Source organism: Oncorhynchus clarkii, chromosome 5 (genome assembly GCF_045791955.1).
Source record: "Oncorhynchus clarkii lewisi isolate Uvic-CL-2024 chromosome 5, UVic_Ocla_1.0, whole genome shotgun sequence".
Taxonomy (NCBI): domain Eukaryota; kingdom Metazoa; phylum Chordata; class Actinopteri; order Salmoniformes; family Salmonidae; genus Oncorhynchus; species Oncorhynchus clarkii.
The window spans coordinates 23,369,377-23,396,257 of record NC_092151.1 but is presented as its reverse complement, the minus strand read 5'-3'; the positions used below and the strand labels follow the sequence as shown (position 1 = coordinate 23,396,257).

General features: G+C 46.7%; 1 protein-coding gene across 2 annotated transcripts in view; it reads left to right on the top strand.

The window, feature by feature from the left end:
• The window catches only part of LOC139408552 (phosphoinositide-3-kinase, regulatory subunit 1 (alpha)), a 53,025-nt gene extending 26,345 nt beyond the window's left edge, over window positions 1-26,680 (top strand). For both annotated transcript variants that reach the window (XM_071152574.1, XM_071152576.1), the window contains 12 exons: window positions 3,177-3,269; window positions 3,994-4,068; window positions 5,595-5,726; window positions 6,616-6,817; window positions 7,208-7,290; window positions 21,031-21,238; window positions 21,353-21,533; window positions 21,660-21,928; window positions 22,051-22,227; window positions 22,352-22,426; window positions 22,584-22,754; window positions 23,229-26,680. In XM_071152574.1, coding sequence (XP_071008675.1) covers window positions 3,177-3,269; window positions 3,994-4,068; window positions 5,595-5,726; window positions 6,616-6,817; window positions 7,208-7,290; window positions 21,031-21,238; window positions 21,353-21,533; window positions 21,660-21,928; window positions 22,051-22,227; window positions 22,352-22,426; window positions 22,584-22,754; window positions 23,229-23,418 — 1,856 coding nt within the window. In that variant the 3' untranslated portion in view covers window positions 23,419-26,680. The remainder of the gene's footprint in view (window positions 1-3,176; window positions 3,270-3,993; window positions 4,069-5,594; window positions 5,727-6,615; window positions 6,818-7,207; window positions 7,291-21,030; window positions 21,239-21,352; window positions 21,534-21,659; window positions 21,929-22,050; window positions 22,228-22,351; window positions 22,427-22,583; window positions 22,755-23,228) is intronic.
• Window positions 26,681-26,881: the final 201 nt, after the last annotated feature.

Sequence of the window (26,881 nt, the reverse complement as noted above, 5' to 3'; positions counted from 1 at the left end):
CGAGGATCTACTTCCAGAGAAACATCAGGGATTGTACCATACACTGTTTCACAGAAACATGGCTCTGTCGGGATATACTGTCCCTGTCCATACAGCCAGCTGGGTTCTCAGTACATAGCGCAGACAGAAATAATTAATTCTCTGGGAATATGAAAGGTGGGGGTGTATGTTTCATGATTAACTACTCATGGTGTGATTGTAATAACATGCAGACACTCAAATAATTTTGTTTACCCGACCTAGAATACCTCACAATCAAATGCTGACCGCATTACCTCCTAAGATAATTATCTTTGGTTATAGTCACAGCTGTGTATATTCCCCCTCAAGCCAATACCATGACTGCCCTCAAAGAACTACACTGGACTTTATACACACTGGAAACCACATATCCTGAGGCTGCATTTATTGTTGCTGTGGATTTTAACAAAGCAAATTGGAGGAAAATGCTATGGAAGTTCTACCAACACATTGACTGTGGTACTCGCTTTGGAAAAACATTGGACTGCTGCTACTCAAAATTTCGAAATGCCTACAAGCCCCCCCCCCTCCTCCCTTCCTATAGCACGGGTACTTCCTGTTTGAGTTTCTGCCTAAGGTCTATTCAACGCTGGTCTGACCAATCAGAATCCAGGCTTCAATATTGTTTTAATCACACGGACTGGGATATGTTCCGGGAAGCCTCTGAGAATAACGTTGACAAATACACAGATACGTTGACTGAGTTAATCAGGAGGTGTATAGGAGATGTTGTACACACTCTGACTATTAAAACCAACCCAAACCAGAAACTGTGGATAGATGTTTTAGCAATCACGCAAAACTGAAAGAAGGAAACACCGCATTAAACCATGGCAAGGTGACTGGGAATATGGCCGAATACAAAAAGTGTAGTTATTCTCTGGTAAGGCAATCAAACAGGAAAAAACGCCAGTACAGAGACAAAGTGGAGTCGCAATTCAACGGCAGACACGAGATGTATGTGGCAGAGTCTACAGACAATCATGGACTACAAAGGGAAAACCAGCCACGTCGCGGACACCGGCATCTTGCTTCCGGACAAGCTAAACACCTTTTTTTCCGGCTTTGAGGATAACACAGTTCCATCGAAGTGGCCTGCTACCAAGGACTTCTCTGTGGCCGATTCCTTCTCTGCGCCCTCTCGCTTGCTCGTCGCCCCTCACTCTCTCTCTCGCTGCCCCTCGCGTGCTCTCTCTCGCTCGTTCACTGCCCCTCTGCCTTCATTAGATCCCTTCTGCTCTGTTTCTTGGTCTCGTGGCAGTGCCTCATGGAAATCACCAACTGATCGGCCCGAACATTTGTCATTTTCTGTGTCACTCGACACCGGCCCGTCGGCATTGGAACTATCAGGTCGCGCAGATGGTACTGAGAAACAACTTTATCTTCCCCCTCCCTGTATCACTCACAGGGCTGCTATGGATAGAGTAAATATACACAGTCCCAGATACAGGACACTTTGAATAGTACTGCGGTTTGAGGGAATATCCACCAACCAATCGTTTTTTCCCCCCCTGTTACTTAGAGTCATAGTATCTATGTACATTATATCGTAGAAAATAATATTGTGAAATCTGATATAGGTCTACTCAAAACTCTGATACTAAAATCAGTGTGTGTCTCTGTACAGATGAGCACACAGAGGTAGCATTTCACTTTTAAGAACACAATGTATCTTACTATAGTTATCACAATGGTAAATGCAGTCTTATCTATAATCTAGGAATGCTAGAATGTGATTGTAGATAAGTTGAAAAAATAGAACATGATGATTGTATCTAGGTCTAGCTAGGCTTGTTGTTCTGCATATTTACTTTTAGCAGCACTGAGGCCAGGTGTAAATTTAGCCCCAGGTTGTGAAGTGAGTTTCCCAGAAGCGGGAGGCCAATGCAGGCAGGGCTTTGGCAGTAGATTGACAGCAGTGTAGGATGTCTGTCTGGGTAGGAAGGTTACACTTCCAAGTCATGCAGAGGTGGCACTGGATGCCTAGCTCTCTATTTGGGGAAACGTTGCTGTTCCAGTACCTCAAAGTTCACTGCTTCTGAGAAAATGACTCGCTTTCTGGTCCGTGTGGTGCGGTCCACACTGTGTCTTCCAGATGACAGTTGTCTCTTTAGCCTACACATGGTTTAGCGTGTTTAGTGGCTGAAGGTCTTTCTCCCTGCTAATCCAGTTGGTTCACATACAACCGGACAGCGTTATCCACAGCGTTTGGTGCGCTAACGAGGACATAATGTTAAAATATGGCAGATCATTATTTAGGCAAGCAAAATAATAATCTCCTGGGGGAGAGAACGTTTCCAGGCTAAAGACCGGTGTTTATGCATAGATGGCTACTCTAGATGCCCGGTTTTGTGCCCGTTTACAAAAAAGGGTAGAGCAAAATAATTGACATTTGTTTGTTAAAAACAATAGGATAAAATCACATGTAGGCAATGCCACTACATTGCCTTAATATTGTAACCCTTTGAAATCTTCTGAGATGTAGAGCATCTAACATAAATAAATACATCTCTTAATTAGTGAAATAAAGGGAAACCGTGAAAGGGGCTCCATTCATGGTCGTCTGCGTTTGAAACTGCAGACTGAAATCCTCAAACAGTTGGGCCTTTCAGAAAGGTGCTCTTTCAAAATAACCATTTTGCAAATCCAAATAAAATTGGTGCCAGCCCACAGACCCTTTCATGTCCACACCTGGATGCTAAGATCTAATGAAAAAAGTGGGGTGGGGGGGGCAAAGCCTCAGACCTGGCTTGCCTCATGCATATCACATGGTGTTTGCTTAGCCCCTTGGTCCACCCCAACGCTACCTTCATGGTAGCCTACTGCTCGGCACCTCTCCAACCTGAATCGTTCGGTTGTGCACAGTTGCCTTTTTGTCTCTCCATCAGTCCTTTGCTCTGGTGTCTGCAATACCTTTTGAAGTAGCGCTCCAGTCCCAAATCTCCCTTCCTGATCATTTTTAAAAGGCGTACCAATGCATTGCAACATGGGATTGATATATTAATAGGCTGCCTGAGGGCAAGGGATGTGGGTGGAGACCATCATGGTGGTGTGATTGAAGTGGAGGCCCAAAATTGGCCCCTTTGTGTCGTGTTAGACAGGGTTGGAGGAAATGACTTACTGAACCGCTATTCCTCTCTTCTCTCGTCTTCCAGGCTCCGCCCTCCTGGACCTGACAGAGCAGTTTGCGCTCCCAGAGACAGCTCCTCCCATGCTGGCCAAGCTGCTGGAGGCCATCGAGAAGAAAGGTGCACTGGCCTGTACACAATGGACTAGCACACATCCACACTGGTCATCTAAACATTTCCTAGATTTCATTCTAGAAGATCCACCCCTCGTGTATCAACATGGTTTCAGTTACTTATGTCATTATTTATTTAACCTTTATTTTGACAAGAAGTCATGCTGAGATAAAGGTCTCTTTGGTCTGAAGAGCCCTGTAGTTACAATAATATTCCAAAATCTATACACTATGAAAAGCAGAACAGTGATACAAAACACAATCATAGAAAACAAAACACATTCAAAGTAATTAATCAGCTGTCTTAATTGCCCTAGAGTAGGGCTTTCCAACCCTGTTCCTGGAGAGCTACCATCCCGGTAGATTTTCGCTCCAACCCTATTAATCTAGCGCTCCTGATTCTCACACTTAGCTGGTTCATAAGATGAATCACATTAGTTAAAACTGGGGTTAGAGCAAAAACCTAAAGGGTAGCTCTCCAGAGGCATCATGATATCCAATTTGAGAGAGTTTGGGAGGATATTCCACAAGTAAGGTGCAAAGAAACTAAAAGCAGGTTTATCTAACTCTCTGAGACTAGGTCTGGTAGCTTGTAGTGCGCTTTATTCCCTGAATGTTTTTATACTTAAATAAATCGGAAGGCCTTTTTATAGTGATTTTATGACTTTCTAGGAATTTAAGTAGTTGCATCTAAGCTAGGGGCTTATCATGTGCTGCTTGATTCTGTGTAGGTCTGGACAACCCAACCCTGTACAGGACTTTCACAGCCGATGGTGGACTGGATGTTAGACAGTGCTTTGACACTGGTGAGCAGAATTCATGTTTATCTCTTACAGTGCATTCGTAAAGTATTCAGACCCCTTGACTTTTTCCACATTTTGTTATGTTACAGCTTTATTCTAAAATGTATTAAATTGTTTTTTTCCTCGTCAATCTACACACCTACCTCAATGACAAAGAAAAAACAGTTTTTTAGAAATAGCACATTTTAATTAAGTATTTAGACCCTTTACTCAGTACTTTGTTGAAGTACCTTTGGCAGCGATTATAGCCTCGAGTCTTCTTGGGTATGACGCTACAAGCATGGCACACCTGTATTTGGGGATTTTCTCCCATTCTTCTCTGCAGATCCTCTCAAGGTCTGTCCGGCTGGATGGGGAGTGTCGCTGCACAGCTATTTTCATGTCTCTCCAGAGATGTTTGATCAGCTCTGGCTGGGCCACTCAAGGACATTCAGATACTTGTCCCGAAGCCAATCATGCGTAGTCTTGGCTGTGTGCTTAGGGTCGCTGTCCTGTTGGAAGGTGAACCTTCGCCACAGTCTACGGTTCTGAGCGCTCTAGCGCAGGTTTTCATCAAGGATCTCTGTACTTTGCGCCATTCATTTTTCCCTTGATCCTGACTAGTCTCCCAGTCCCTGCCGCCGAAAAACATCCCCACTGCATGATGCTGCCACCACGATGTTTCACCGTAGGGATGGTATTGGCCAGGTGTTGAGCGGACACATTCAGGTCAGAGTTCAATCTTGGTTTCATCATACCAGAGAATCTTGTTTTTCATGGTCTGAGAGTCCTTTGGGTCCCTTTTGGCAAACTCCAAGTGGGCTGTCATGTGCCTTTTTAATGGGGAGTGGCTTCCGTCTGGCCACTCTACCATAAAGGCCTGATTGGTGGAGTGCTGCAGAGATGGTTGTCCTACTGGAAAGTTCCCCCATCTCCACAGAGGAACTCTAGAGCTCTGTCAGTGACCATCAGGTTTTTGGTCAAGGTCTTGGAAGAGTCTTGGTGGTTCATAACTTCTTCCATTTAAGAATGATGGAGGCCACTGTGTTCTTGGGGACCTTTAATACTGCAGAAATGTTTTGTTACCCTCCCCCAGATCTGTGTCTCGACACAATCCTGTCTCGGAGCTCTATGGACAATTCCTTCAACCTCATGGCTTGGTGTTTGATCTGACATGCACCGTCAACTGTGCAAACTTTTATATAGACAAGTGTGTGCTTTTGAAAATCATGTCCAATCAATTGAATTTACCACAGGTGGACTCCCAAGTTGTAGAAACATCTGGATGATCAATGGAAACAGGATGCACCTGAGCTCAATTTCGAGTCGAATAGCAAAGGGTCTGAATAATTATGTAAATAAGGTATACATTTTTTGCAAACATTACTAAACCTGTCATTATGGGTTCCACAAAATGTGGAAAAGTCAAGGGGTCTGAATACTTTTCGAATGCACTGTATCCACCTGAATTCAATGTTATTTGACTTTGTGCAATTTTTTTGGGGGAAAAACAGTTTGACTTTGAGCTAATGGTGTGTGGTTCTATTCAGATCCTCCGTCAGCAGACCTGGACCAGATGGACCTGCAGATGCTGTGTGACGGTCTACGTCGGTACCTGCAAGATCTTCCCCAGCCTGTCATCCCACCGGCCATCTACACTCAGCTGGTCCACACCGCCCAAGGTACTCACACACACACACTGTGACTGTAACACTGCCATACACTCATCAGAGTACACCACATGATGTACACACAATCACATAACCAATATTCTATAGCACCTGCTGTTTCCTTAATGTCAATGTTCTACTAGAAAATTGGTCATGTCCAAATCAGCATGTCGGTTAGAGGTTGCTGTTCATTCAATTTGTTTGTTGCTCTCAGCAATCACTTTCAGTGGAACGTGCCTCAACCCAAAGGTACGGTGTCTAGTTAATTATTGGCCTACAGCAGCAGTCCTAACCTAATCTACCACTGGCCGGGCTGCTGAACACTCTGTACCTTGGAGAGGGAACCCACAGTACCTAGAGCTAGTGTCAATATCCACACACACACACACACACACACACACACACACACACACACACACACACACACACAGCAGGTTTGCTTTAGCACGGAAGAACATAAGACAGAGATATCTCAGAGTAATCTTTTTGTCACATGGCCAGAAACAGGATCTCTGTTAACTTATACAAGTTTATCTCAGTGCTAGCCAATCACCTGCAAGTGTACCTTGCACTCCAGTCATTGTTGAGCACACACAATCTCAATGCGGTTGTCTAACCCGATTACTGAGCACAGGGCTCCTTTTTCTGCCACCCATTGGTCGAAGGGAAGTCTGCTAGCACCTCTGTAGCTTTAACTGCGGGAGCTTTTTGAAGGGTTTTGTTAGTGCGTAGCCTGCAGCGTACCTGTGCACACATTCAAAGTCATACATGTGTGGCAATGCAATGTGTATATCTCCCTATGTGATCGCTATCTATGAATTTGTGCGTAAGTGTTAGCACATAGAAACATGTGTATGTATGACACACCTCCCTCTCTGACAGCTGTGTTTTGGTCCCACAGAGGTGCAGAGCCCCAAGGAGTGTGCCCAGCTGCTGCGTCGCATCGCCAGCACGCCCAGCCTGCCAGCCCAGTACTGGCTCACCTTCCACTGCCTGCTGCGCCACTGGTCCCGAGTGTGCCACAACGCGCCCAAGAACCTGCTCAGCTCCCGTGCCCTGGGTGAGATCTTCAGCCCCGTGCTCTTCAGACAGCAGGCTGCCAGGTGGGTACAGGAGAGAGAGGAACTGGCACTCACAGACAGGTGTGCACAGACAGCCAGACACTTTTTATATACTCAAGGAAACACACTTTCAGGCAAGCAGCCTACACACACACACACACACACACACACACACACACACACACACACACACACACACACACACACTCTCTCACTGACACACACATTTGCAGTGAAAGGATTTAGGTTTGGAAGATTTTCTATTTGCCAGCTGTGCTGTTGCAATTAAAGCAGCCATGCTTGAAGTCCCATCAGTTAGAGAGTGACAAAGATGGAGCAAGATCATGCACACATTAATCACAACAGCAGGGCCAGTCAGCTGGCCTGAGAATCGCTGACTCTATTTTACTTTTTTTTTTTCACTCTCATCAGCTGCGAGCCCAGCCCGGATGCTCACATCAAGATCATTGAGACCCTTGTGACTAGCGAATGGACAGAAGCACAGGCGGCTCCAGGTTTGAAACACACTTTGTCCTTTTCCGTTATTCGTCATCTGTTAAATTTCTGGTTGGGGGTGTATGCAGAGATACAGAACAACTATATTTAAAGCAATATGACTGCCCATCTCTTCCTCTGTGAAATTATTTACACTCATGTACTGTACTTTGTTATTGAGGGGCATTGAGAGAATGGCCCAAGTGCATATATTAAGACTGCAGTGGCGCTAAGCCCATGGTAGTTACTGACTGACTGAGTGCGGGAGCCGAGGGGAACAGCAGGGAACCTGGGCTGATCTTAGCCCGTAGAGCCACACGGGGGCTCGCACTCTAGCAGTAGCACAGAGCACAGGATGTACTGGCTGCACTGCATGGGAAAAAGCCTCCATTGTGGGTCAAAAGCTGCCCCATCGCATACCTGGCTGGCTCCATTTATTACAGCTTTAGTTAAGGTTTTCTGCACTTGTTTCAAAGGCTTTATTGTTATATGCCAGTCAATGTTTGCAAATTGGCTGCAATTAGCCTGTCTTCATTTATAAACCGGGTAGTTTGGATCCTGGATGCTGATTGGCTAAAACACCATTCCACCCGTCTGAATATGGGTATGATGCAAAAATCCACGTTTACTGTTCTATTTGAAGTATCACTACACTGTTTTTGATATATCACAGCAAATGACAAAAGAAAAGCAATAATGGTTTTATTAAACACATTATTTCTCCTTGCTTCTAGCCTAGAATTTGGCTTGCATAACAACAAGAACAACCCTTAGTCGTGTTATATTGGCCATATACCACCCCCTCTGAACTTATTGCTTAAATATCAGCCTTTAATTTAGAATCGCTGAATTTTTTCCCTCACATTTATAATGCAATTTTTAATACCAGAATCTTGGCTTGGCTGTGTTTGTCACACATCTTTCATTGTGACTTGGCGATGGAACCTGCAGAGCATTCTTCTGGGATGGGAGGAACTAGCTTGACTCATCAAAACAGTTATGCAAATTGAAGCATATAGCCTAGACTTAGGCTGCAGGAGTTTGTTAACCCATGTTAGTCTCTCAATGATGGGGTCTAAAACGGTATTGTGTAAAAATGGGTTGTTCATTTTTGGTTTGTAGCCCAGGATAGAGTATCCATCCTCTCGAGCAGGAAATCAGTGGCGTGTTGAGATCAAAGTGAAAGTAGTTGAGGTTACAGGGCTCTAGGTGAATTCCATCCTACATGTGCTGTGAAGTGAAGTAGGCTACCCTTGATTAATTATGTAAGATGTTATACCGTGGCCAGAAATGCACAAACTACATTTTGAACATTAGATAAATTCAGGCCATGAAGGAATAATACCTTATATTGTATTTTTTTTAAAAGCTATGAAATGTGATTTTATTTTTCAGCTAACCAGTTACCCTAGCATTCTCTAGACTCCAGCAGGCCGTAAGGTGTAGGACTGCGGAACGTTTGCGTGGCACAGTTGGCTTTTTACAGTCGCTAGTTAAAACTGCTTTTGGTGGGCAGGCCCAGTGCCTGGCTGTGACTGTTAAAACGTTTTATTACCTGTTTGGGACTATTTATAATATCCCCCTCGCATGGGCCGCTGTCAGGAGTTCGCAGCTGCAGGAGCAATGGGCCGACGGGGATGGAGGCAAACTGACGGGGATGCTGGCCGGGCGGGGAGGCTGGCCGGGCGGGGAGGCTGGCCGGGCGGGGAATGACAAGCTCACCACCGCAAGCTTTTCTCTTTCTGCTGAACCAGCCAGGTTCCTTCCTGTGTGAATGAACACTCGTATGCTCACACACACAAACATACTATGTTCCATGTACAGACACACACACATATACATACACGCCAGGCAGGTTGAACCTGGGAGGGGAGCCGTTTGGTGATCAGTTGTGTCAAATTTGACCCGTTTAACATCACCTGTGTGTGAATGTGTGTTTGTCTTTGAGAGCTGGTGAGACTTTCTACGAAAGCGTGTTTATGTTTACTGTCTGCACATGCGTGTTTCTCTGAATAATAATCTGCCTGTGTGTGAGTGTCTGTGTGCCTCCTCAGTTACTGGGGGCCTATTTTAAGTAATCAGCCAAAGGCCTACTTAGTTTTAGTTGGCTGGAAACTGGGTCTGTTCCACAGAGCACCTCTTGTTAGCCCAGCGGCTGCTCCTACTTCCTTGGGCCACAATCCTCCCCCTCTAACCCCCCCTCCCTCCACACATCCCTCCCAGCACCAAAGTGCCCAGCTCAGCAAATATCTGAACCTGTGCGAGTTAATCATAAGACTGAACACTCCCTACTCCCTTCCTTTCAAACACGGAGAGGGACACGCACAAAGACTCGGTCGGCACTATGGCCAGGTTTCAGAGTGGGCATGCAGGGCCAACACCGGGGCAGCAGCTCAGCTAATCATTAACCAATCAGCGGCCCCAACACACCCAGAGAGAGAGAAAGAGGAGAGGGGGTAGAGGGTAGTCGGGAGAGGATGGGGGGTGGGTTGGGAGAGTGAGAGGGAGTTGAGAGAGAAGGGGTGTGAGAAGGGGTAGATAGAGGGGGGTAGAGCAAGGGGAGAGGGGTAGAGCAAGGGGAGAGGGGTAGAGCAAGGGGATAGGGGTAGAGCAAGAGGATAGGGGTAGAGCAAGAGGAGAGGGGTGGCTAGAGAGAGAAGGGTGTAGAGTGAGAAAGAGAAGGCAGGTAGAGAGAGAAAGTGGGAGGTAGAGAGCAAGAGAGAGAGTGGGAGACTGCGGTGGGTTAGTGAGGAAGAGAGGGGTGAGGTAGAGCGAGAGAGGTACAGAGAGGCACGCTTCCCTCCCTCTCTCACACCACCTGCGCCAGACCAAGGAGTAAGCCAGGCAGTCAGGAAAGCAGAGCAGGCAAGCAAGCGGTCGCATGCTGCACCTGCCTCCCAAGAGTTACCGGATTACCTGGATTTCATTAAGTACTGCGGAACGGGCTGTCATCTTCCCTGAGAACTAAACTAAAAGAATCCAGATAAAGCCACAGAATGGAACTTTTCAGGAGGACTTGAGTGTTCGATCTGTTTGGATTTTGTACATTGTTTTGGGGGGAACGAAACAAAGTTCATACTGGAGACACCACTGGTGCCTTTACCAGAACATGCACAACTTGCAACGTGAGTTTGAGATCTTGAATCTTTGCAAATCTGATACATTACAATCTTAAATGTTTATTGCTAATGCAAGGGCTTCAGTTAAACCTTTAGACAGAGATGAATAGGCCTGATACATTTTTTTTTAAATAACTGTACTTGGCAACATGGGACAGGAATGAGACTGACAGATGTATATATAAAAAAAATGTGTATAATAATATGGCCAGTCTTCTAGAGCTGTCAAGAGAACAGGATCTCTCCTCTGTCGCTGTCTGTCGCCGTCTGTCTGTCTGTCGCCGTCTGTCTGTCTGTCTCTCTCGCTCTGTGTGTGTGTCTCTCTCTCTCGCTCTGTGTGTGTGTCTCTCTCTCTCGCTCTGTGTGTGTGTCTCTCTCTCTCTTGCTCTGTGTGTGTGTCTCTCTCTCTCGCTCTGTGTGTGTGTCTCTCTCTCTCTCAGTCTGTGTGTCTCTCTCTCTCGCTCTGTGTGTGTCTCTCGCTCTGTGTGTGTCTCTCTCTCTCGCTCTGTGTGTGTGTCTCTCTCTCTCTCGCTCTGTGTGTCTCTCTCTCTCTCGCTCTATGTGTGTCTCTCTCTCTCTCGCTCTGTGTGTGTCTCTCTCTCTCTCGCTCTGTGTGTGTCTCTCTCTCTCTCGCTCTGTGTGTGTCTCTCTCTCGCTCTGTGTGTGTGTCTCTCTCTCGCTCTGTGTGTGTGTCTCTCTCTCTCGCTCTGTGTGTGTCTCTCTCTCTCTCGCTCTGTGTGTCTCTCTCTCTCTCGCTCTGTGTGTGTCTCTCTCTCTCTCGCTCTGTGTGTGTCTCTCTCTCTCTCGCTCTGTGTGTGTCTCTCTCTCTCTCTCGCTCTGTGTGTGTCTCTCTCTCTCTCGCTCTGTGTGTGTCTCTCTCTCTCTCGCTCTGTGTGTCTCTCTCTCTCGCTCTGTGTGTGTGTGTCTCGCTCTCTCGCTCTGTTTGTCTCGCTCTTTCGCTCTGTTTGTCTCGCTCTCTCGCTCTGTGTGTCTCGCTCGCTCTTTGTGTCGCGCTCGCTCGCTCTTTGTGTCGCGCTCGCTCGCTCTTTGTGTCTCGCTCGCTCGCTCTTTGTGTCTCGCTCGCTCGCTCTTTGTGTCTCGCTCGCGCTCTCGGTGTGTCTCTCTCTTGCTCTCGCTCTCGGTGTGTCTCTCTCTTGCTCTCGCTCTGTGTGTGTGTCTCTCTCTCGCTCTGTGTGTGTCTCTCTCTCGCTCTGTGTGTGTGTCTCTCTCTCGCTCTGTGTGTGTGTCTCTCTCTCGCTCTGTGTGTGTGTGTGTCTCGCTCTCTCGCTCTGTGTGTCTCGCTCTCTCGCTCTGTGTGTCTCGCTCTCTCGCTCTGTGTCTCTCGCTCTCTCGCTCTCTCTCTCGCTCTCTCGCTCTCTCTCGCTCTGTCTCTCTCTCGCTCTGTCTCTCTCTCGCTCTGTCTCTCTCTCGCTCTGTCTCTCTCTCGCTCTCTCTCTCTCTCTCTCTCTCGCTCTGTGTCTCTCTCTCTCTCTCTCGCTCTGTGTCTCTCTCTCTCTCTCTCTCTCGCTCTGTGTCTCTCTCTCTCGCGCGCTCTGTGTCTCTCTCTCTCGCGCGCTCTGTGTCTCTCTCTCTCGCGCGCTGTGTCTCTCTCTCTCTCTCGCTCTGTGTCTCTCTCTCTCTCTCGCTCTGTGTCTCTCTCGCTCTCTCGCTCTGTGTCTCTCTCTCTCTCTCTCGCTCTGTGTCTCTCTCTCTCTCGCTCTGTCTCTCTCTCTCTCGCTCTGTGTCTCTCTCTCTCTCGCTCTGTCTCTCTCTCTCTCGCTCTGTGTCTCTCTCTCTCTCTCTCGCTCTGTGTCTCTCTCTCGCTCTGTCTCTCTCTCTCTCTCGCTCTGTGTCTCTCTCTCTCTCGCTCTGTGTCTCTCTCTCTCTCTCGCTCTGTGTCTCTCTCTCTCTCTCGCTCTGTGTCTCTCTCTCTCTCTCTCGCTCTGTGTCTCTCTCTCTCTCTCTCGCTATGTGTCTCTCACTCTCTCTCGCTCTGTCTCTTTCTCTCTTTCGCTCTGTGTGTCTCTTTTTCGCTCTGTGTGTCTCTCTCGCTCTGTGTGTCTCTCTCTCTCGCTCTGTGTGTCTCTCTCTCTCTCGCTCTGTGTGTCTCTCTCTCTCTCGCTCTGTGTGTCTCTCTCTCACTCTGTGTGTCTCTCTCGCTCTGTGTGTCTCTCTCTCTCGCTCTGTGTGTCTCTCTCTCTCGCGCTCTGTGTGTCTCTGTCTCTCTCTCGCTCTGTGTGTGTCTCTGTCTCTCTCTCGCTCTGTGTGTGTCTCTGTCTCTCTCTTGCTCTGTGTGTGTCTCTCTCTCTCGCTCTGTGTGTCTCTCTCTCTCTCGCTCTGTGTGTCTCTCTCTCTCGCTCTGTGTGTCTCTCTCTCTCTCGCTCTGTGTGTCTCTCTCTCACTCTGTGTGTCTCTCTCTCTCGCTCTGTGTGTCTCTCTCTCTCGCTCTGTGTGTCTCTCTCTCTCGCGCTCTGTGTGTCTCTGTCTCTCTCTCGCTCTGTGTGTGTCTCTGTCTCTCTCTCGCTCTGTGTGTGTCTCTGTCTCTCTCTCGCTCTGTGTGTGTCTCTCTCTCTCGCTCTGTGTGTGTCTCTCTCTCTGGCTCTGTGTGTCTCTCTCTCTCTCGCTCTGTGTGTCTCTCTCTCTCGCTCTGTGTGTCTCTCTCTCTCGCTCTGTGTGTCTCTCTCTCTCTCTCGCTCTGTGTGTCTCTGTCTCTCTCTCGCTCTGTGTCTCTCTCTCTCTCGCTCTGTGTCTCTCTCTCTCTCTCGCTCTGTGTCTCTCTCTCTCTCTCGCTCTGTGTCTCTCTCTCTCTCTCGCTCTGTGTCTCTCTCTCTCTCTCGCTATGTGTCTCTCTCACTCTCTCTCGCTCTGTCTCTTTCTCTCTCTCTTTCGCTCTGTGTGTCTCTTTTTCGCTCTGTGTGTCTCTCTCGCTCTGTGTGTCTCTCTCTCTCGCTCTGTGTGTCTCTCTCTCTCGCTCTGTGTGTCTCTCTCTCACTCTGTGTGTCTCTCTCTCTCGCTCTGTGTGTCTCTCTCTCTCGCTCTGTGTCTCTCTCTCTCTCGCTCTGTGTCTCTCTCTCTCGCTCTGTGTCTCTCTCGCTCTCTCGCTCTGTGTCTCTCTCTCTCTCTCTCGCTCTGTGTCTCTCTCTCTCTCTCGCTCTGTCTCTCTCTCTCTCGCTCTGTGTCTCTCTCTCTCTCGCTCTGTCTCTCTCTCTCTCGCTCTGTGTCTCTCTCTCTCTCTCTCGCTCTGTGTCTCTCTCTCGCTCTGTCTCTCTCTCTCTCTCGCTCTGTGTCTCTCTCTCTCTCGCTCTGTGTCTCTCTCGCTCTCTCGCTCTGTGTCTCTCTCTCTCTCTCGCTCTGTGTCTCTCTCTCTCTCTCTCGCTCTGTGTCTCTCTCTCTCTCTCTCGCTATGTGTCTCTCTCACTCTCTCTCGCTCTGTCTCTTTCTCTCTTTCGCTCTGTGTGTCTCTTTTTCGCTCTGTGTGTCTCTCTCGCTCTGTGTGTCTCTCTCTCTCGCTCTGTGTGTCTCTCTCTCTCTCGCTCTGTGTGTCTCTCTCTCTCTCGCTCTGTGTGTCTCTCTCTCACTCTGTGTGTCTCTCTCTCTCGCTCTGTGTGTCTCTCTCTCTCGCTCTGTGTGTCTCTCTCTCTCGCGCTCTGTGTGTCTCTCTCTCTCGCGCTCTGTGTGTCTCTGTCTCTCTCTCGCTCTGTGTGTGTCTCTGTCTCTCTCTCGCTCTGTGTGTGTCTCTGTCTCTCTCTCGCTCTGTGTGTGTCTCTGTCTCTCTCTCGCTCTGTGTGTGTCTCTCTCTCTCGCTCTGTGTGTCTCTCTCTCTCTCGCTCTGTGTGTCTCTCTCTCTCGCTCTGTGTGTCTCTCTCTCTCTCGCTCTGTGTGTCTCTCTCTCACTCTGTGTGTCTCTCTCTCTCGCTCTGTGTGTCTCTCTCTCTCGCTCTGTGTGTCTCTCTCTCTCGCGCTCTGTGTGTCTCTCTCTCTCGCGCTCTGTGTGTCTCTGTCTCTCTCTCGCTCTGTGTGTGTCTCTGTCTCTCTCTCGCTCTGTGTGTGTCTCTGTCTCTCTCTCGCTCTGTGTGTGTCTCTGTCTCTCTCTCGCTCTGTGTGTGTCTCTCTCTCTCGCTCTGTGTGTCTCTCTCTCTCTCGCTCTGTGTGTCTCTCTCTCTCTCTCGCTCTGTGTGTCTCTCTCTCTCTCTCGCTCTGTGTGTCTCTGTCTCTCTCTCGCTCTGTGTCTCTCTCTCTCTCGCTCTGTGTCTCTCTCTCTCTCTCGCTCTGTGTCTCTCTCTCTCTCTCGCTCTGTGTCTCTCTCTCTCTCTCGCTCTGTGTCTCTCTCTCTCTCTCGCTATGTGTCTCTCTCACTCTCTCTCGCTCTGTCTCTTTCTCTCTCTCTTTCGCTCTGTGTGTCTCTTTTTCGCTCTGTGTGTCTCTCTCGCTCTGTGTGTCTCTCTCTCTCGCTCTGTGTGTCTCTCTCTCTCGCTCTGTGTGTCTCTCTCTCACTCTGTGTGTCTCTCTCTCTCGCTCTGTGTGTCTCTCTCTCTCGCTCTGTGTGTCTCTCTCTCTCGCTCTGTGTGTCTCTCTCTCTCGCGCTCTGTGTGTCTCTGTCTCTCTCTCGCTCTGTGTGTGTCTCTGTCTCTCTCTCGCTCTGTGTGTGTCTCTCTCTCTCGCTCTGTGTGTCTCTCTCTCTCTCGCTCTGTGTGTCTCTCTCTTTCGCTCTGTGTGTCTCTCTCTCTCTCGCTCTGTGTGTCTCTCTCTCGCTCTGTGTGTCTCTCTCTCTCGCTCTGTGTGTCTCTCTCTCTCGCTCTGTGTGTCTCTCTCTCTCGCGCTCTGTGTGTCTCTGTCTCTCTCTCGCTCTGTGTGTGTCTCTGTCTCTCTCTCGCTCTGTGTGTGTCTCTCTCTCTCGCTCTGTGTGTGTCTCTCTCTCTCGCTCTGTGTGTCTCTCTCTCTCTCGCTCTGTGTTTCTCTCTCTCTCTCGCTCTGTGTGTCTCTCTCTCGCTCTGTGTGTCTCTCTCTCTCGCTCTGTGTGTCTCTCTCTCTCTCTCGCTCTGTGTGTCTCTGTCTCTCTCTCGCTCTGTGTGTGTCTCTGTCTCTCTCTCGCTCTGTGTGTGTCTCTGTCTCTCTCTCGCTCTGTGTGTGTCTGTCTCTCTCTCGCTCTGTGTGTGTCTCTGTCTCTCTCTCGCTCTGTGTGTGTATCTGTCTCTCTCTCGCTCTGTGTGTGTCTCTCTCTCTCGCTCTGTGTGTCTCTCTCTCTCTCGCTCTGTGTGTCTCTCTCTCTCGCTCTGTGTGTCTCTCTCTCTCGCTCTGTGTGTCTCTCTCTCTCGCTCTGTGTGTCTCTCTCGCTCTGTGTGTCTCTCTCTCTCTCTCGCTCTGTGTGTGTCTCTGTCTCTCTCTCGCTCTGTGTGTGTCTGTCTCTCTCTCGCTCTGTGTGTGTCTCTGTCTCTCTCTCGCTCTGTGTGTGTATCTGTCTCTCTCTCGCTCTGTGTGTGTCTCTGTCTCTCTCTCGCTCTGTGTGTGTCTCTGTCTCTCGCTCTGTGTGTGTCTCTGTCTCTCTCTCGCTCTGTGTGTGTCTGTCTCTCTCTCGCTCTGTGTGTGTCTCTGTCTCTCTCTCGCTCTGTGTGTCTCTCTCTCTCGCTCTGTGTGTCTCTCTCTCTCGCTCTGTGTGTCTCACGCTTGCTCTCTCTCTGTGTGTCTCACGCTCGCTCTCTCTCCGTGTGTCTCACGCTCGCTCTCTCTCCGTGTGTCTCACGCTCGCTCTCTCTCCGTGTGTCTCACGCTCGCTCTCTCTCCGTGTGTCTCACGCTCGCTCTCTCTCCGTGTGTTTCTCTCTCTCTCCGTGTGTCTCACGCTCGCTCTCTCTGTGTCTTTCCACGTGTGTTTCTCTATCTCTCTCTGTGTGTCTCTCCGTGTGTTTCTCTCTCTCTCCGTGTGTTTCTCTCTCTGTGTGTTTCTCTCTCTCTCTCTCCGTGTGTTTCTCTCTCTCTCTCTCCGTGTGTGTCTCTCTCTCTCTCTCTGTGTGTCTCTCTCTCTCTCTCTCCGTGTGTCTCTCTCTCTCTCCGTGTGTCTCTCTCTCTCTCTGTGTGTCTCTCTCTCTCTCCGTGTGTCTCTCTCTCTCCGTGTGTGTCTCTCTCTCTCCGTGTGTGTCTCTCTCTCTCCGTGTGTCTCTCTCTCTCTCTCCGTGTGTGTCTCTCTCTCTCTCCGTGTGTCTCTCCGTGTGTTTCTCTCTCTCTCTCCGTGTGTCTCTCCGTGTGTTTCTCTCTCCGTGTGTCTCCGTGTGTTTCTCACTCTCTCCATGTCTTTCCACGTGTGTTTCTCTCTCTCTCTCTCTCTCTGTGTCTCTCCGTGTGTTTCTCTCTCTCTCCGTGTGTCTCTCCATGTGTTTCTCTCTCTCCGTGTGTCTCTCCGTGTGTTTCTCTCTCTCTCCGTGTGTTTCTCTCTCTCTCTCCGTGTGTCTCTCTCTCCGTGTGTGTCTCTCTCTCTCTCCGTGTGTCTCTCCGTGTGTTTCTTTCTCTCTCTCCGTGTCTCTCAGTGTGTTTCTCTCTCTCTCCGTGTGTCTTTCCACGTGTGTTTTTCTCTCTCTCTCCGTGTGTCTCTCCGTGTGTTTCTCTCTCTCTCTGTGTGTCTCTCCGTGTGTTTCTCTCTCCGTGTGTCTCTGTGTGTTTCTCTCTCTCTCTCCGTGTGTCTCTCCGTGTGTTTCTCTCTCTCTCTGTGTGTCTCTCTGTGTGTCTCTCTGTGTGTCTCTCTCCGTGTGTCTCTCCGTGTGTTTCTCTCTCTGTGTGTCTCTCCGTGTGTTTCTCTCTCTCTCTCTCTCTCTGTGTGTCTCTCCGTGTGTTTATCTCGCTCTCTGTGTGCTTCTCTCTCTCTGTGTGTTTCTCTCTCTCTCTGTGTGCTTCTCTCTCTCTGTGTGTTTCTCTCTCTCTCCGTGTGTCTCTCCACGTGTGTCTCTCTCTCCGTGTGTCTCTCCGTGTGTTTCTCTCTCTCTGTGTGTCTCTCCGTGTGCTTCTCTCTCTCCGTGTGTTTCTCTCTCTCTCTCTCCCCTGCTGGTCTTTTAGAAGCTGTCGGTTCTTACAGACCCCATATATCACCTTGCTGTCTGTCTGTGTGGTCAGAAAGGCATGCTGATTTATCTAGGGACTACATTCCTGAATTTTCCATTTAGAACAAACTGTTTCAGAGAGGCAATTTTAGTGGCCCCAAATGGAATTTGGTTTACGACCGAGCTCAAGATAAAGAAGCTTATGCATATGTAGCACAAGTTAAGTTGAGTAATGTATTATATCTGTATATAATGTAGGCTATCTTAAGAAATGTTTTTAATATGTATAAAATGATGTGTATGACTTTCATTTAGTGCGTAGCTAGCTATCATTGAAATGAGATCGTGTCCTTAAAAAGGTAAAGCCAAGCTCAGCTGTCCTCATCATGCAGATAAGCTTTTTTCAGGTATATTGACTTTCAGTCAATGTGGCCTATTTCATCATTACCAAGCTACCTTTGGAAAGACACCGTTCCCTCATCCTTTTCGCCTCCATAAGCTGGTCCTGGGATGACAATGACAGCGTTCCACTCCTGGCCCCTAGTTTTAAACCAGTACCCAGAACTGGCGCTATTTTAGTGTCCCTCAGCCGCGCAGAGAAGTCCTGAATTTGCTGAGTGTCACTCCTAGAGGATTACTGGTGTATTTTGGAGCCTCCGGAATGCAGGTGACAGTAGGAGGGAGGCTGTGACCGGTGCACAGGCTTTAGGACGTGTAGTGTAGCTCCTCTGCCTGGCCTGCCTATGCAGTAGTGGAACATTTACCCAATTGTCATACTTGAGTAAAAGTAAAGATGCCTAATAGAAAATGACTCAACTGAAAGTAACCCAGTAAAATACTACTTGAGTGAAAGTCTAAAAGTATTTGGTTTTAAATATACTTAACTATCAAAAGTAAAGATCTAGACCATTTCAAATTCCTTATATTAAGAAAACCAGACGGCACAATTTTCTTATAAAAAATAGATTTAAAAAATTTACAAAATGTTTACAGATAGCCAGGGTCACACTCCAACACTCAGACATAACTTACAAACAAAGCATGTGTGTTTAGTGAATCTGCCAGATCAGAGGCAGTAGGGATGACCAGGGATGTTCTCTTGATAAGTGTGTGAATTTGACTATTTTTCTGTCCTGCTAAGCATTCAAAATGTACAAATGTATGGAGTAAAAAGTAAATTATTTTCTTTAGGAATATAGTGGCGTAAAAGTTGTCAAATATAAATAGTAATGTACAGATGCCCCCAAAAACGACTTAAGTAAAAATACTTTAAAGTACTACTTAAGTACTTTACACCACTGTGCCTACGTGATGCAGCAGCCAAGCTGGCTTTGTCTCAGTGCCAACAGTGGGCAGGACTAAACCGGTGCACAGCGTGCAGGGAGGTGGGGCGAGCAACCAGCAAGAGAGGGGCAGAGGGGAGGGCTGAGAGTCAGAACAAGCGAGGAAGAGAAAGAGAGAGGCTGCAGCTTTTTTTCTCTCACATTGTGCTACAGCTAAGAGAAGATGTTGCACGGTTTGGTTTGGCAGCAGCTATAGTCAGATCTTTGGAAAGGATGCTGTGTACGGAGGTTGTTATAGGGGTATTTTAGCCTGTGCGTGTTCTAGTCTATACAGGTACTGTGATCTGCACTGCATGGGCTGTGCACATTGAGGGATAGCATCGGCAACAAAAAAGAAAAAAGGCAAGTGTGCTTTCAAAATGACGACATCGCTCTCAGGAAATGAAAAATGCAGGAGTGGTCGGTGACAGTCCCCCTGTGTGATTGGCTCTGGTAAGTGATGTAACGCGTTACTGAGCAAGGAAGCAGGCAAGCTGCCCTTTATGATGGCTTTTTAAAATGGGTTTCAAGACGCTTGTACAAGAGAACGGGGCACCTTTCCGGGCGTATTACGATATTCTATTATCATTCAAATGTAGAACAAGGCGATCTCTGAAACATGGATGATTTGGAGGACTTGTGTCTGAGATCTGAGTTTGATGCCGAACCTTTATTTTACTTAGAGATGGACCTTCCAGGTAGGCGAACTGACTCGCTCAGTCACGTTGGATGTTGCATGACAAGTCTTTCTCTTTGCATGCTGAGACACTGGTTTCAGTATGACCAGGAGATTAGTCTGAGGCTAGGGGCTAGCAGCAGCAGTTCACAAGGCAGTGTGATGTGAATTGTCACCTTGGCTGTCAACCCAAAACCTGCTGCTTTCATTTCCATACCCTCTGGTCATCTCCGAGCTTTATCTCTGAGCTCCTCTTTTTGGGATCAGTGGCTTTAGGCACTCCTGCCACCAGTTGGGTGTTGCTGTTATTTGTACTATTTGTACTGTTACATATAATATTCCATCTCATGGATATGGCTCATGTTATAAACATGTGTATTATACACATGACTCGGTGTCTCTCCTGCTATACAAAAGCTTGCGAGGTCCAGGTCAGTAGGCAGGCTGCTAGAGAGAGAGGAAACAAAGGGAGTGCAGCAGTACTAGTGGGTTAAACATAGCCTGCTACCATTTCAGCTCTGCTCCTGCCAACTCCTACCTCCGAGAGAGAGAGAGGCAGCTATAGGGAACCTGAGCCAGGCAGCATGGAATCAGAATGGCAATCTGCATTAGGGAGAATGTTGATGCTGAGATGAAGCCATTAGAAGAGAAGGGACTGGATGTGCTCAATGCCACGCGAGGATTTTTTTTGTCAATGGATCTGTTTATTTTTTTGTCTCTACAGACCGTTATATTGGTAGATATGTAGTTATAGGACTTACAGGATGATACTCCAATGGTTTAGCGCTGTTTGTATTTGAGCTGCTGGAGCACAGATGTGCTCCATTTAGGTCTGAAATTGTGCAGTGTAATTTATTTTGTATTTTTTTGTGGCCGTTCTGCAGAAAGGCAGAGATAATCTGTGCATGGTATAATCGGGTCAACAGATGGGGTTGATTTCCAGTCGTTGTGATTTATGGTCCAAACACGAAGACTGGAGATAGTGATGGGAAGGGGCTTCTTTTTCCAGAATGAAATACATTCTCCCTGACACTCTCACTCAAGTGGAGAGAGTAGTGGGGAGGATGATGGGGGGAGGATACTGCTAACTGCCGCAGACGTTTGATTGGGTTCACGTCTCCTGCTCACGAGGCAAAGATGCGTCCAGTTGAATGTGTATCCCTACAGATTTGTGGGCCAATTTAATTACCTGCAAAGCAAATGGAATAATATTGCATCTCGCAGCTATAGAGTAATAGATATTTCAACACCCACTTCCAGCTCCCCCCAGGAATATGCTGGCTAAGCATTATATTATAATCTAATGGGCGGCAGGTAGCCTAGTTAGCGCATTGGGCCAGTAACCGAAAGGTCGCTGGATTTGAATACCCGAACAGACAAGGTGAAAAATCTGTCAATGTGCCTTTGAGCAAGGCACTTAACCCTAATTTGCTCCAGGGGCGCCATACTACTATGGCTGACCCTATAAAGCACGACATACACCTATTCGGTGTATGTGACAAGAAAACATATCTATATTTTTTTTCTTTGACTACGCCAGGATTTTCTGACATCCCTCCTGATAACTCACTATTTCATGTACTAAGCAGCCATCTCTCCCCTTTTGTCCACTACAGCCCTACCTCCCAAGCCACCAAAACCCACTCCCCCTGCTGTCACTAACAACGGTATGAACAACAACATGGCGCTGCAGGACGCCGAGTGGTACTGGGGAGACATCTCCCGCGAGGAGGTCAATGAGAAGCTGAGGGACACGGCCGACGGTACGTTCTTGGTCCGTGACGCCTCCACCAAGATGCACGGTGACTACACGCTCACGTTGAGGTATGACTACCCTTCCCCATTCCCTTCCTCTTAAAGACTTCTCACCATTCCTGTTAACAAGTGTTTGTTGATATTTTAGTTTTTAATTGGTTTTCTATTGGTTTCCAACTTCAGAAAAGGGGGTAACAATAAGCTGATAAAAATATTCCACCGGGATGGGAAATATGGCTTCTCTGACCCCCTGACCTTCAACTCAGTGGTGGAGCTCATCAACCACTACCGTAACGAGTCCCTGGCCCAGTACAATCCCAAGCTAGACGTGAAGCTGCAGTTTCCCGTCTCCAAACACCAGCAGGTAACCATCAGCATAATCATCAACTTTATTTGTCTAGGACTTTTCATACAATACATCTTAGCTAAAAGGTCTTTGCAAGTTCATCATAAATCTGAAGATTCAATCCATTTCTTCTCCTTTCCTCAGGATCAGGTGGTCAAGGAGGACAATATTGATGCTGTGGGGAAGAAGCTCCATGAGTACCATCAGCAGTACCAGGAGAAGAATCGAGAGTATGACCGACTCTACGAGGAGTACACCAGGACGTCCCAGGAAATCCAAATGAAAAGGACAGCAATCGAAGCCTTCAATGAAACCATCAAGATATTCGAGGAGCAGTGCCAAACGCAAGAGCGGTACAGCAAGGAGTACATTGAGAAGTTCAGGAGGGAAGGCAATGACAAGGAGATCCAGAGGTAAGGACTTGGATCTAAACCCCCCCAAAAAATTATAAAAAGGTTGAATTTGGACAGTAACGTTTTCTTAACTGATCAATTTCTTCATGTTTCTTAACTATGTGAATTATTGTTTTTCTCAGGATCGTGGTCAACTATGAGAAGCTAAAGTCTCGTATCAGTGAGATCGTGGACAGCAAGCGGCGCCTGGAGGAGGATTTAAAGAAGCAGGCTGCTGACTACCGAGAGATCGACAAACGGATGAACAGCATCAAACCCGACCTCATCCAGCTCCGCAAAACCAGGGATCAGTACCTCACGTAAGTATAATCTCTATCCACCTCCTAGTCTCAAATTCAAATAACTTTGTTCTGGTGAGGGAACATCTTGTAAAGGTCTCCCTACTTCCTGTCTCTAATCGGTGTCATGGTTCTTGTGTTCCAGGTGGTTGACCCAGAAGGGAGTCAGGCAGAAGAAGCTCAACGAGTGGCTAGACATCAGAAACGAGAACACAGAAGAGTGAGTATTCTAGACTGGTCTTACATCCTTTTTATGTTCCTGGTGTCTGAAGTTGACAAAGGGGAATCACATTGCACCATTGTTAAATGCGGTAGAAACATTCAATATCAAACTTTAATTATCGAACTCCCTCTCTCCGCCCATCTGTGTTCTCCAGTCAATACTCTATGGTGGATGACGATGAGGACCTTCCTCACCACGACGAGCGCTCCTGGAAGCTGGGCAACATCAACCGGCTGCAGGCTGAGGCCCTCCTCCGGGGGAAGAGGGACGGAACATTCCTGGTTCGAGACAGCAGCAAGGCAGGGTGCTACGCCTGCAGTGTTGTGTACGTATAAAGACCTAAGTACAAGTATAAGTACTCATTCTACTACCTCATCCAGAACTGACATTACCTGCTTTGGTTACTGACATAATTTACCTAAGAAGTACTGCAAACACAGTTCATAGACCGTTTAGGTACAGGTGTTATGTGTTCCCTTGAAGGTCGGGACTGTGCTGCTTTACACAGTTTCTGTTTACCTCAACCTGTATTCCAGCTATCTGCTTCTACACTGTTCAGTAATACATCAACGTTTGCACTGCAAACACGCATCAGACACTGTAGACTGGTGTAGCATTCAGTGTAGACATTGCAGCTCAACCATGGACTAGTTTAGTGTAGGGTAGAACCTCACTTGACCAAGGGCTTGGTGGTTTGTCGAGTCGTAGAGTCAGGTGTGCCGTAGTGCTGGGCTGTAACAAAAATTTACAACCCTGACCTAACAGGACAAGACTTAACATTTCTCTCTCTCCTCTCCAGGGTGGAAGGTGAAGTGAAGCACTGTGTCATCAACAAGACACCCTCAGGGTTTGGCTTCGCTGAGCCTTACAACCTGTACAGCTCGCTCAAAGAACTGGTCCTCCACTACCAGCACACGTCACTGGTCCAGCACAATGACTCTCTGAATGTGACACTAGCACACCCCGTCTACGCACAGCAGAGGCGGTGAGGACCCTACCGGCCATTCAGTCGGACAGAAACGTCTACTCAGACTTTGTCCTTAAGGATTTTAAAAGCTAGGATGTGTCTTGCCTACTAACATACATACTTTTTATCCACAAGAGAGGAAAGGACTAAAGACAACCGCAAAACGAAGCCTGAAAACATTTCAGCGACTGTGAGCAGTGGCGAGAGCCTGAATGTAGTCTTGTTACTCTCGTGCTTATTGTGGGAGCACAGAGTCAAGGCGAAACTGCTGAACTCTCTCCCTAAGTGGAGGACATTGGAGGCCTTTTCCTAATGGTGCTTGTTCTTTTCAAAGCTTTACCAGCTGGAATGTCAAAATGCAGATAAAACTCGAGTGCATCATTTTTGTTTTTCTACTGTTCCTCCTCTTTTCCCCATTTGTTTTTACTGTGTGTATGTGTCTGAGAGTGTTTGAGAGTTAGTGTGTGCATCCTTGTGACCAAAACTCACAGTATCTGAAAGGTGTTGGGGATGTCTAACACACCTGTGTGTTTAAGTGTTCAGTGACAGACTGTGGATCAACTGATAAATGTAGCAAAATGGCACTTTTGACAAAGGATAATTGTTTTATTGAAAAAGACTACGGACTTGTTGAATCAAAGGAGCAAAGGAGATGACAAGGTGGCAAGAATTCCGGACTTTTCCCTTGCAAACCAGTGCAGAGACTCAACTGTTCTCTACTGTGGATGAGTGAAAATATGAACGGACTTAAAATGGAAATAAGTATGTATATATACAGAGGAGAATGTCAGTACAAAGCGATGAAAACCTACCATACCAAAAAAGCTCAGTTCCTTTTCGGTTATATCCTAATATGCTATGCAATTCTGTCTCCCTTATTTCTGCAAAGTTGTTTTTATTCTGTTGCAAACCCATAATATAAGCTTGTTTTTATTGCTTGAAAAAGTGTATTTTTCCCATGTAAATATCCAAGAGGATATTTTGTGTCAAAATGCCAAGATAAAAACTGCTTCATATTTTTTAAGAAAGTAAATAATAGTAACATACTTTATTACAAATTTTTATCAGCAACTGATAAAATGAGTGTTTTATTAGTACTTTTTTTGCTTCAAACTGATATTCTTCTCAGGCTGAGAGCCTTTTGAGTATTTGACAGCTGCTTCAGTCACAAATATTTCTAGCAGAGCCACATGTTCTAGATCTTAGTCGAAAAACAAACAATGGTAGCATCCCATAGCATCCAACGTGGCAGCCTATTCCTTATTGGATACAGGGACTAGGGTGCCATTTGAGAGGTAGCTGATGGCTCTTAAGTATGTGCGCTCTTAGCATGGAATAATGGGAATATTTGTTGATTACTGCAGTCATAATGGTGCATGTTGTACTCAACTTTTCAACCATCTCCATGGAAACAACAGTATAGATTTATTTTGTTATATAACCCTTCCCCTTCACAATGAGATCAAAGCAAATCTGTGTTTTTAAATGACAAATTGTTATTAAAAGTATAAATTGGGAGACATTTGATCTTCCCGTATGCTTTGTCCCTATAGTATTTTTTCTGTATCAGAAAATCTTTTGAGTGTTTAAAGGGGTGGATCAACTCATTTAGAATAATGATTGCTTATTATCGTACGACTTAGTCTGCCAATACATAGTGGTTCTGTTACTTGGAGGAAGTACCAACATTTTGCTGCAACCCTCTAGTAAACAGTGTCACTGCTGCAGTTTTAGTTTTCTCACCCCTTTATTCAAAAATTAAAATGTCCATGAGTGTAATGATTTGAATTTGAATCTGTACTACACTGTAAACATGTATCAATGGAAATTCACAGTGATAGATATTGTATGACCTAACATGACAAAAATAATCTTGATACATTTCTTTTCAACTCCGTTATGTCCCCAGAATGAAGCGCGTACCACGTATAAATTGTCTGCCCTAAGTTGCAACACTCACTACCGAGTGCCAAACTGCCTCTGGAAGCAACACCATCACAATAACTGTTTTTCGGGAGCTTCATGAAATGGGTTTCCTTGGCCGAGCTACCACACACAAGCCTAAGATCACCATGCGCAATGCCAAGCGTCGGCTGGAGTGGTGTAAAGCTCACCGCCATTGGATATTGGAGCAATGGAAATGCGTTTTTTTGAGTGATGAATCACACTTCACCATCTGGCAGTCCGACTGGCTAATCTGGTATTGGCGGATGCCAGGAGAACGCTACCTGCCCCAATGCATAGTACCCACTGTAAAGTTTGGTGGAGGAGGAATAATGGTCTGGGGCTGTTTTTCATGCTTCGGACTAGGGCCCACAGTTCCAATGAATGCAAATTGTAACGCTACAGCATACAAAGACATTCTAGACAATTCTGTGTTTCCAACTTTGTGGCAAAAGTTTGGGGAAGGCCCTTTTCCTGTTTCAGCATGACAGTACCCGCGTGCACAAATCGAGGTCCCTACAGAAATGAGATTGGTGTGGATGAACTTGACTGGCCTGCATAGAGCCCTGACCTCAACCCCATCGAACACCTTTGGATTGAATTGGAACGCCGACTGCGAGCCAGGCCTAATCGCCCATCAGTTTCCGACTTCACAAATGTTCTTGTGGCTGAATGGAAGCAACTCCCCGCAGCAATGTTCCAACATCTAGTGGAAAGCAGCATGTCCACTGTTAAGCTCTGCAATGTGGATGTGCGTCATTCTGATTGGTCAAGAGTCAATAGCTATTTCAAAATGTAGAATTTTCCTTTTTACACATTTTAAAGGAGTAGTTCACTCTTTTACAACTTTATGTTAGACAGTTCCTCTCCCTGAAATCTAACATCTAACATCCAAGTTGTAAAATATTGAACTACTCTTTATCAGATTAACTGTTTTTCTTTTGCTTTACTCACATTGGTTCACTCGAGGCCAATAACTACAGAACCAGTTAAAACAAAGCAACTTTGGATTCAAGCTACTATGTCACCTCTGGGATAAATACCCATTGTACTATACAATACCTTTTCAAGTTTGTTGTATAATTGTAGTTTGATCTCAGGTGGCCCTGGTCTTGTTTGTCACTTTAGTCCAAAGTGTCATCTCTACGCTCTGTGTTCTTTGAAAAAAACCTGCACCGTTTTGAGGTTTATTTTCTTTTAACCCTCAACAACTATATGACTTCAGTTGACATGGGGACTGTGACAGAAATGTTGAGATTGAGATTTAACAGTGTTCCCCAGTTTTGCTTCAAACCTGTATTAGGCTTTGTTAAAATGAAATAAAAGTGTTTAAGAAACTATTTTTGAAGTAAATTGCTCATTTTACCAGAATATTGTGACATCTATGTATCCATACCAGCTGAAAAGTACAACTACATGACTTCAAAGGAAAAAATACTGAAGGCTCCTTTTCAGTTGCAGAACTCTGTGTACAGTTGGGTGTCTTTTTTTTAGGTTATGCAAATTCCGGGTATGGCATGATGGCACAGCATTGATGTCAC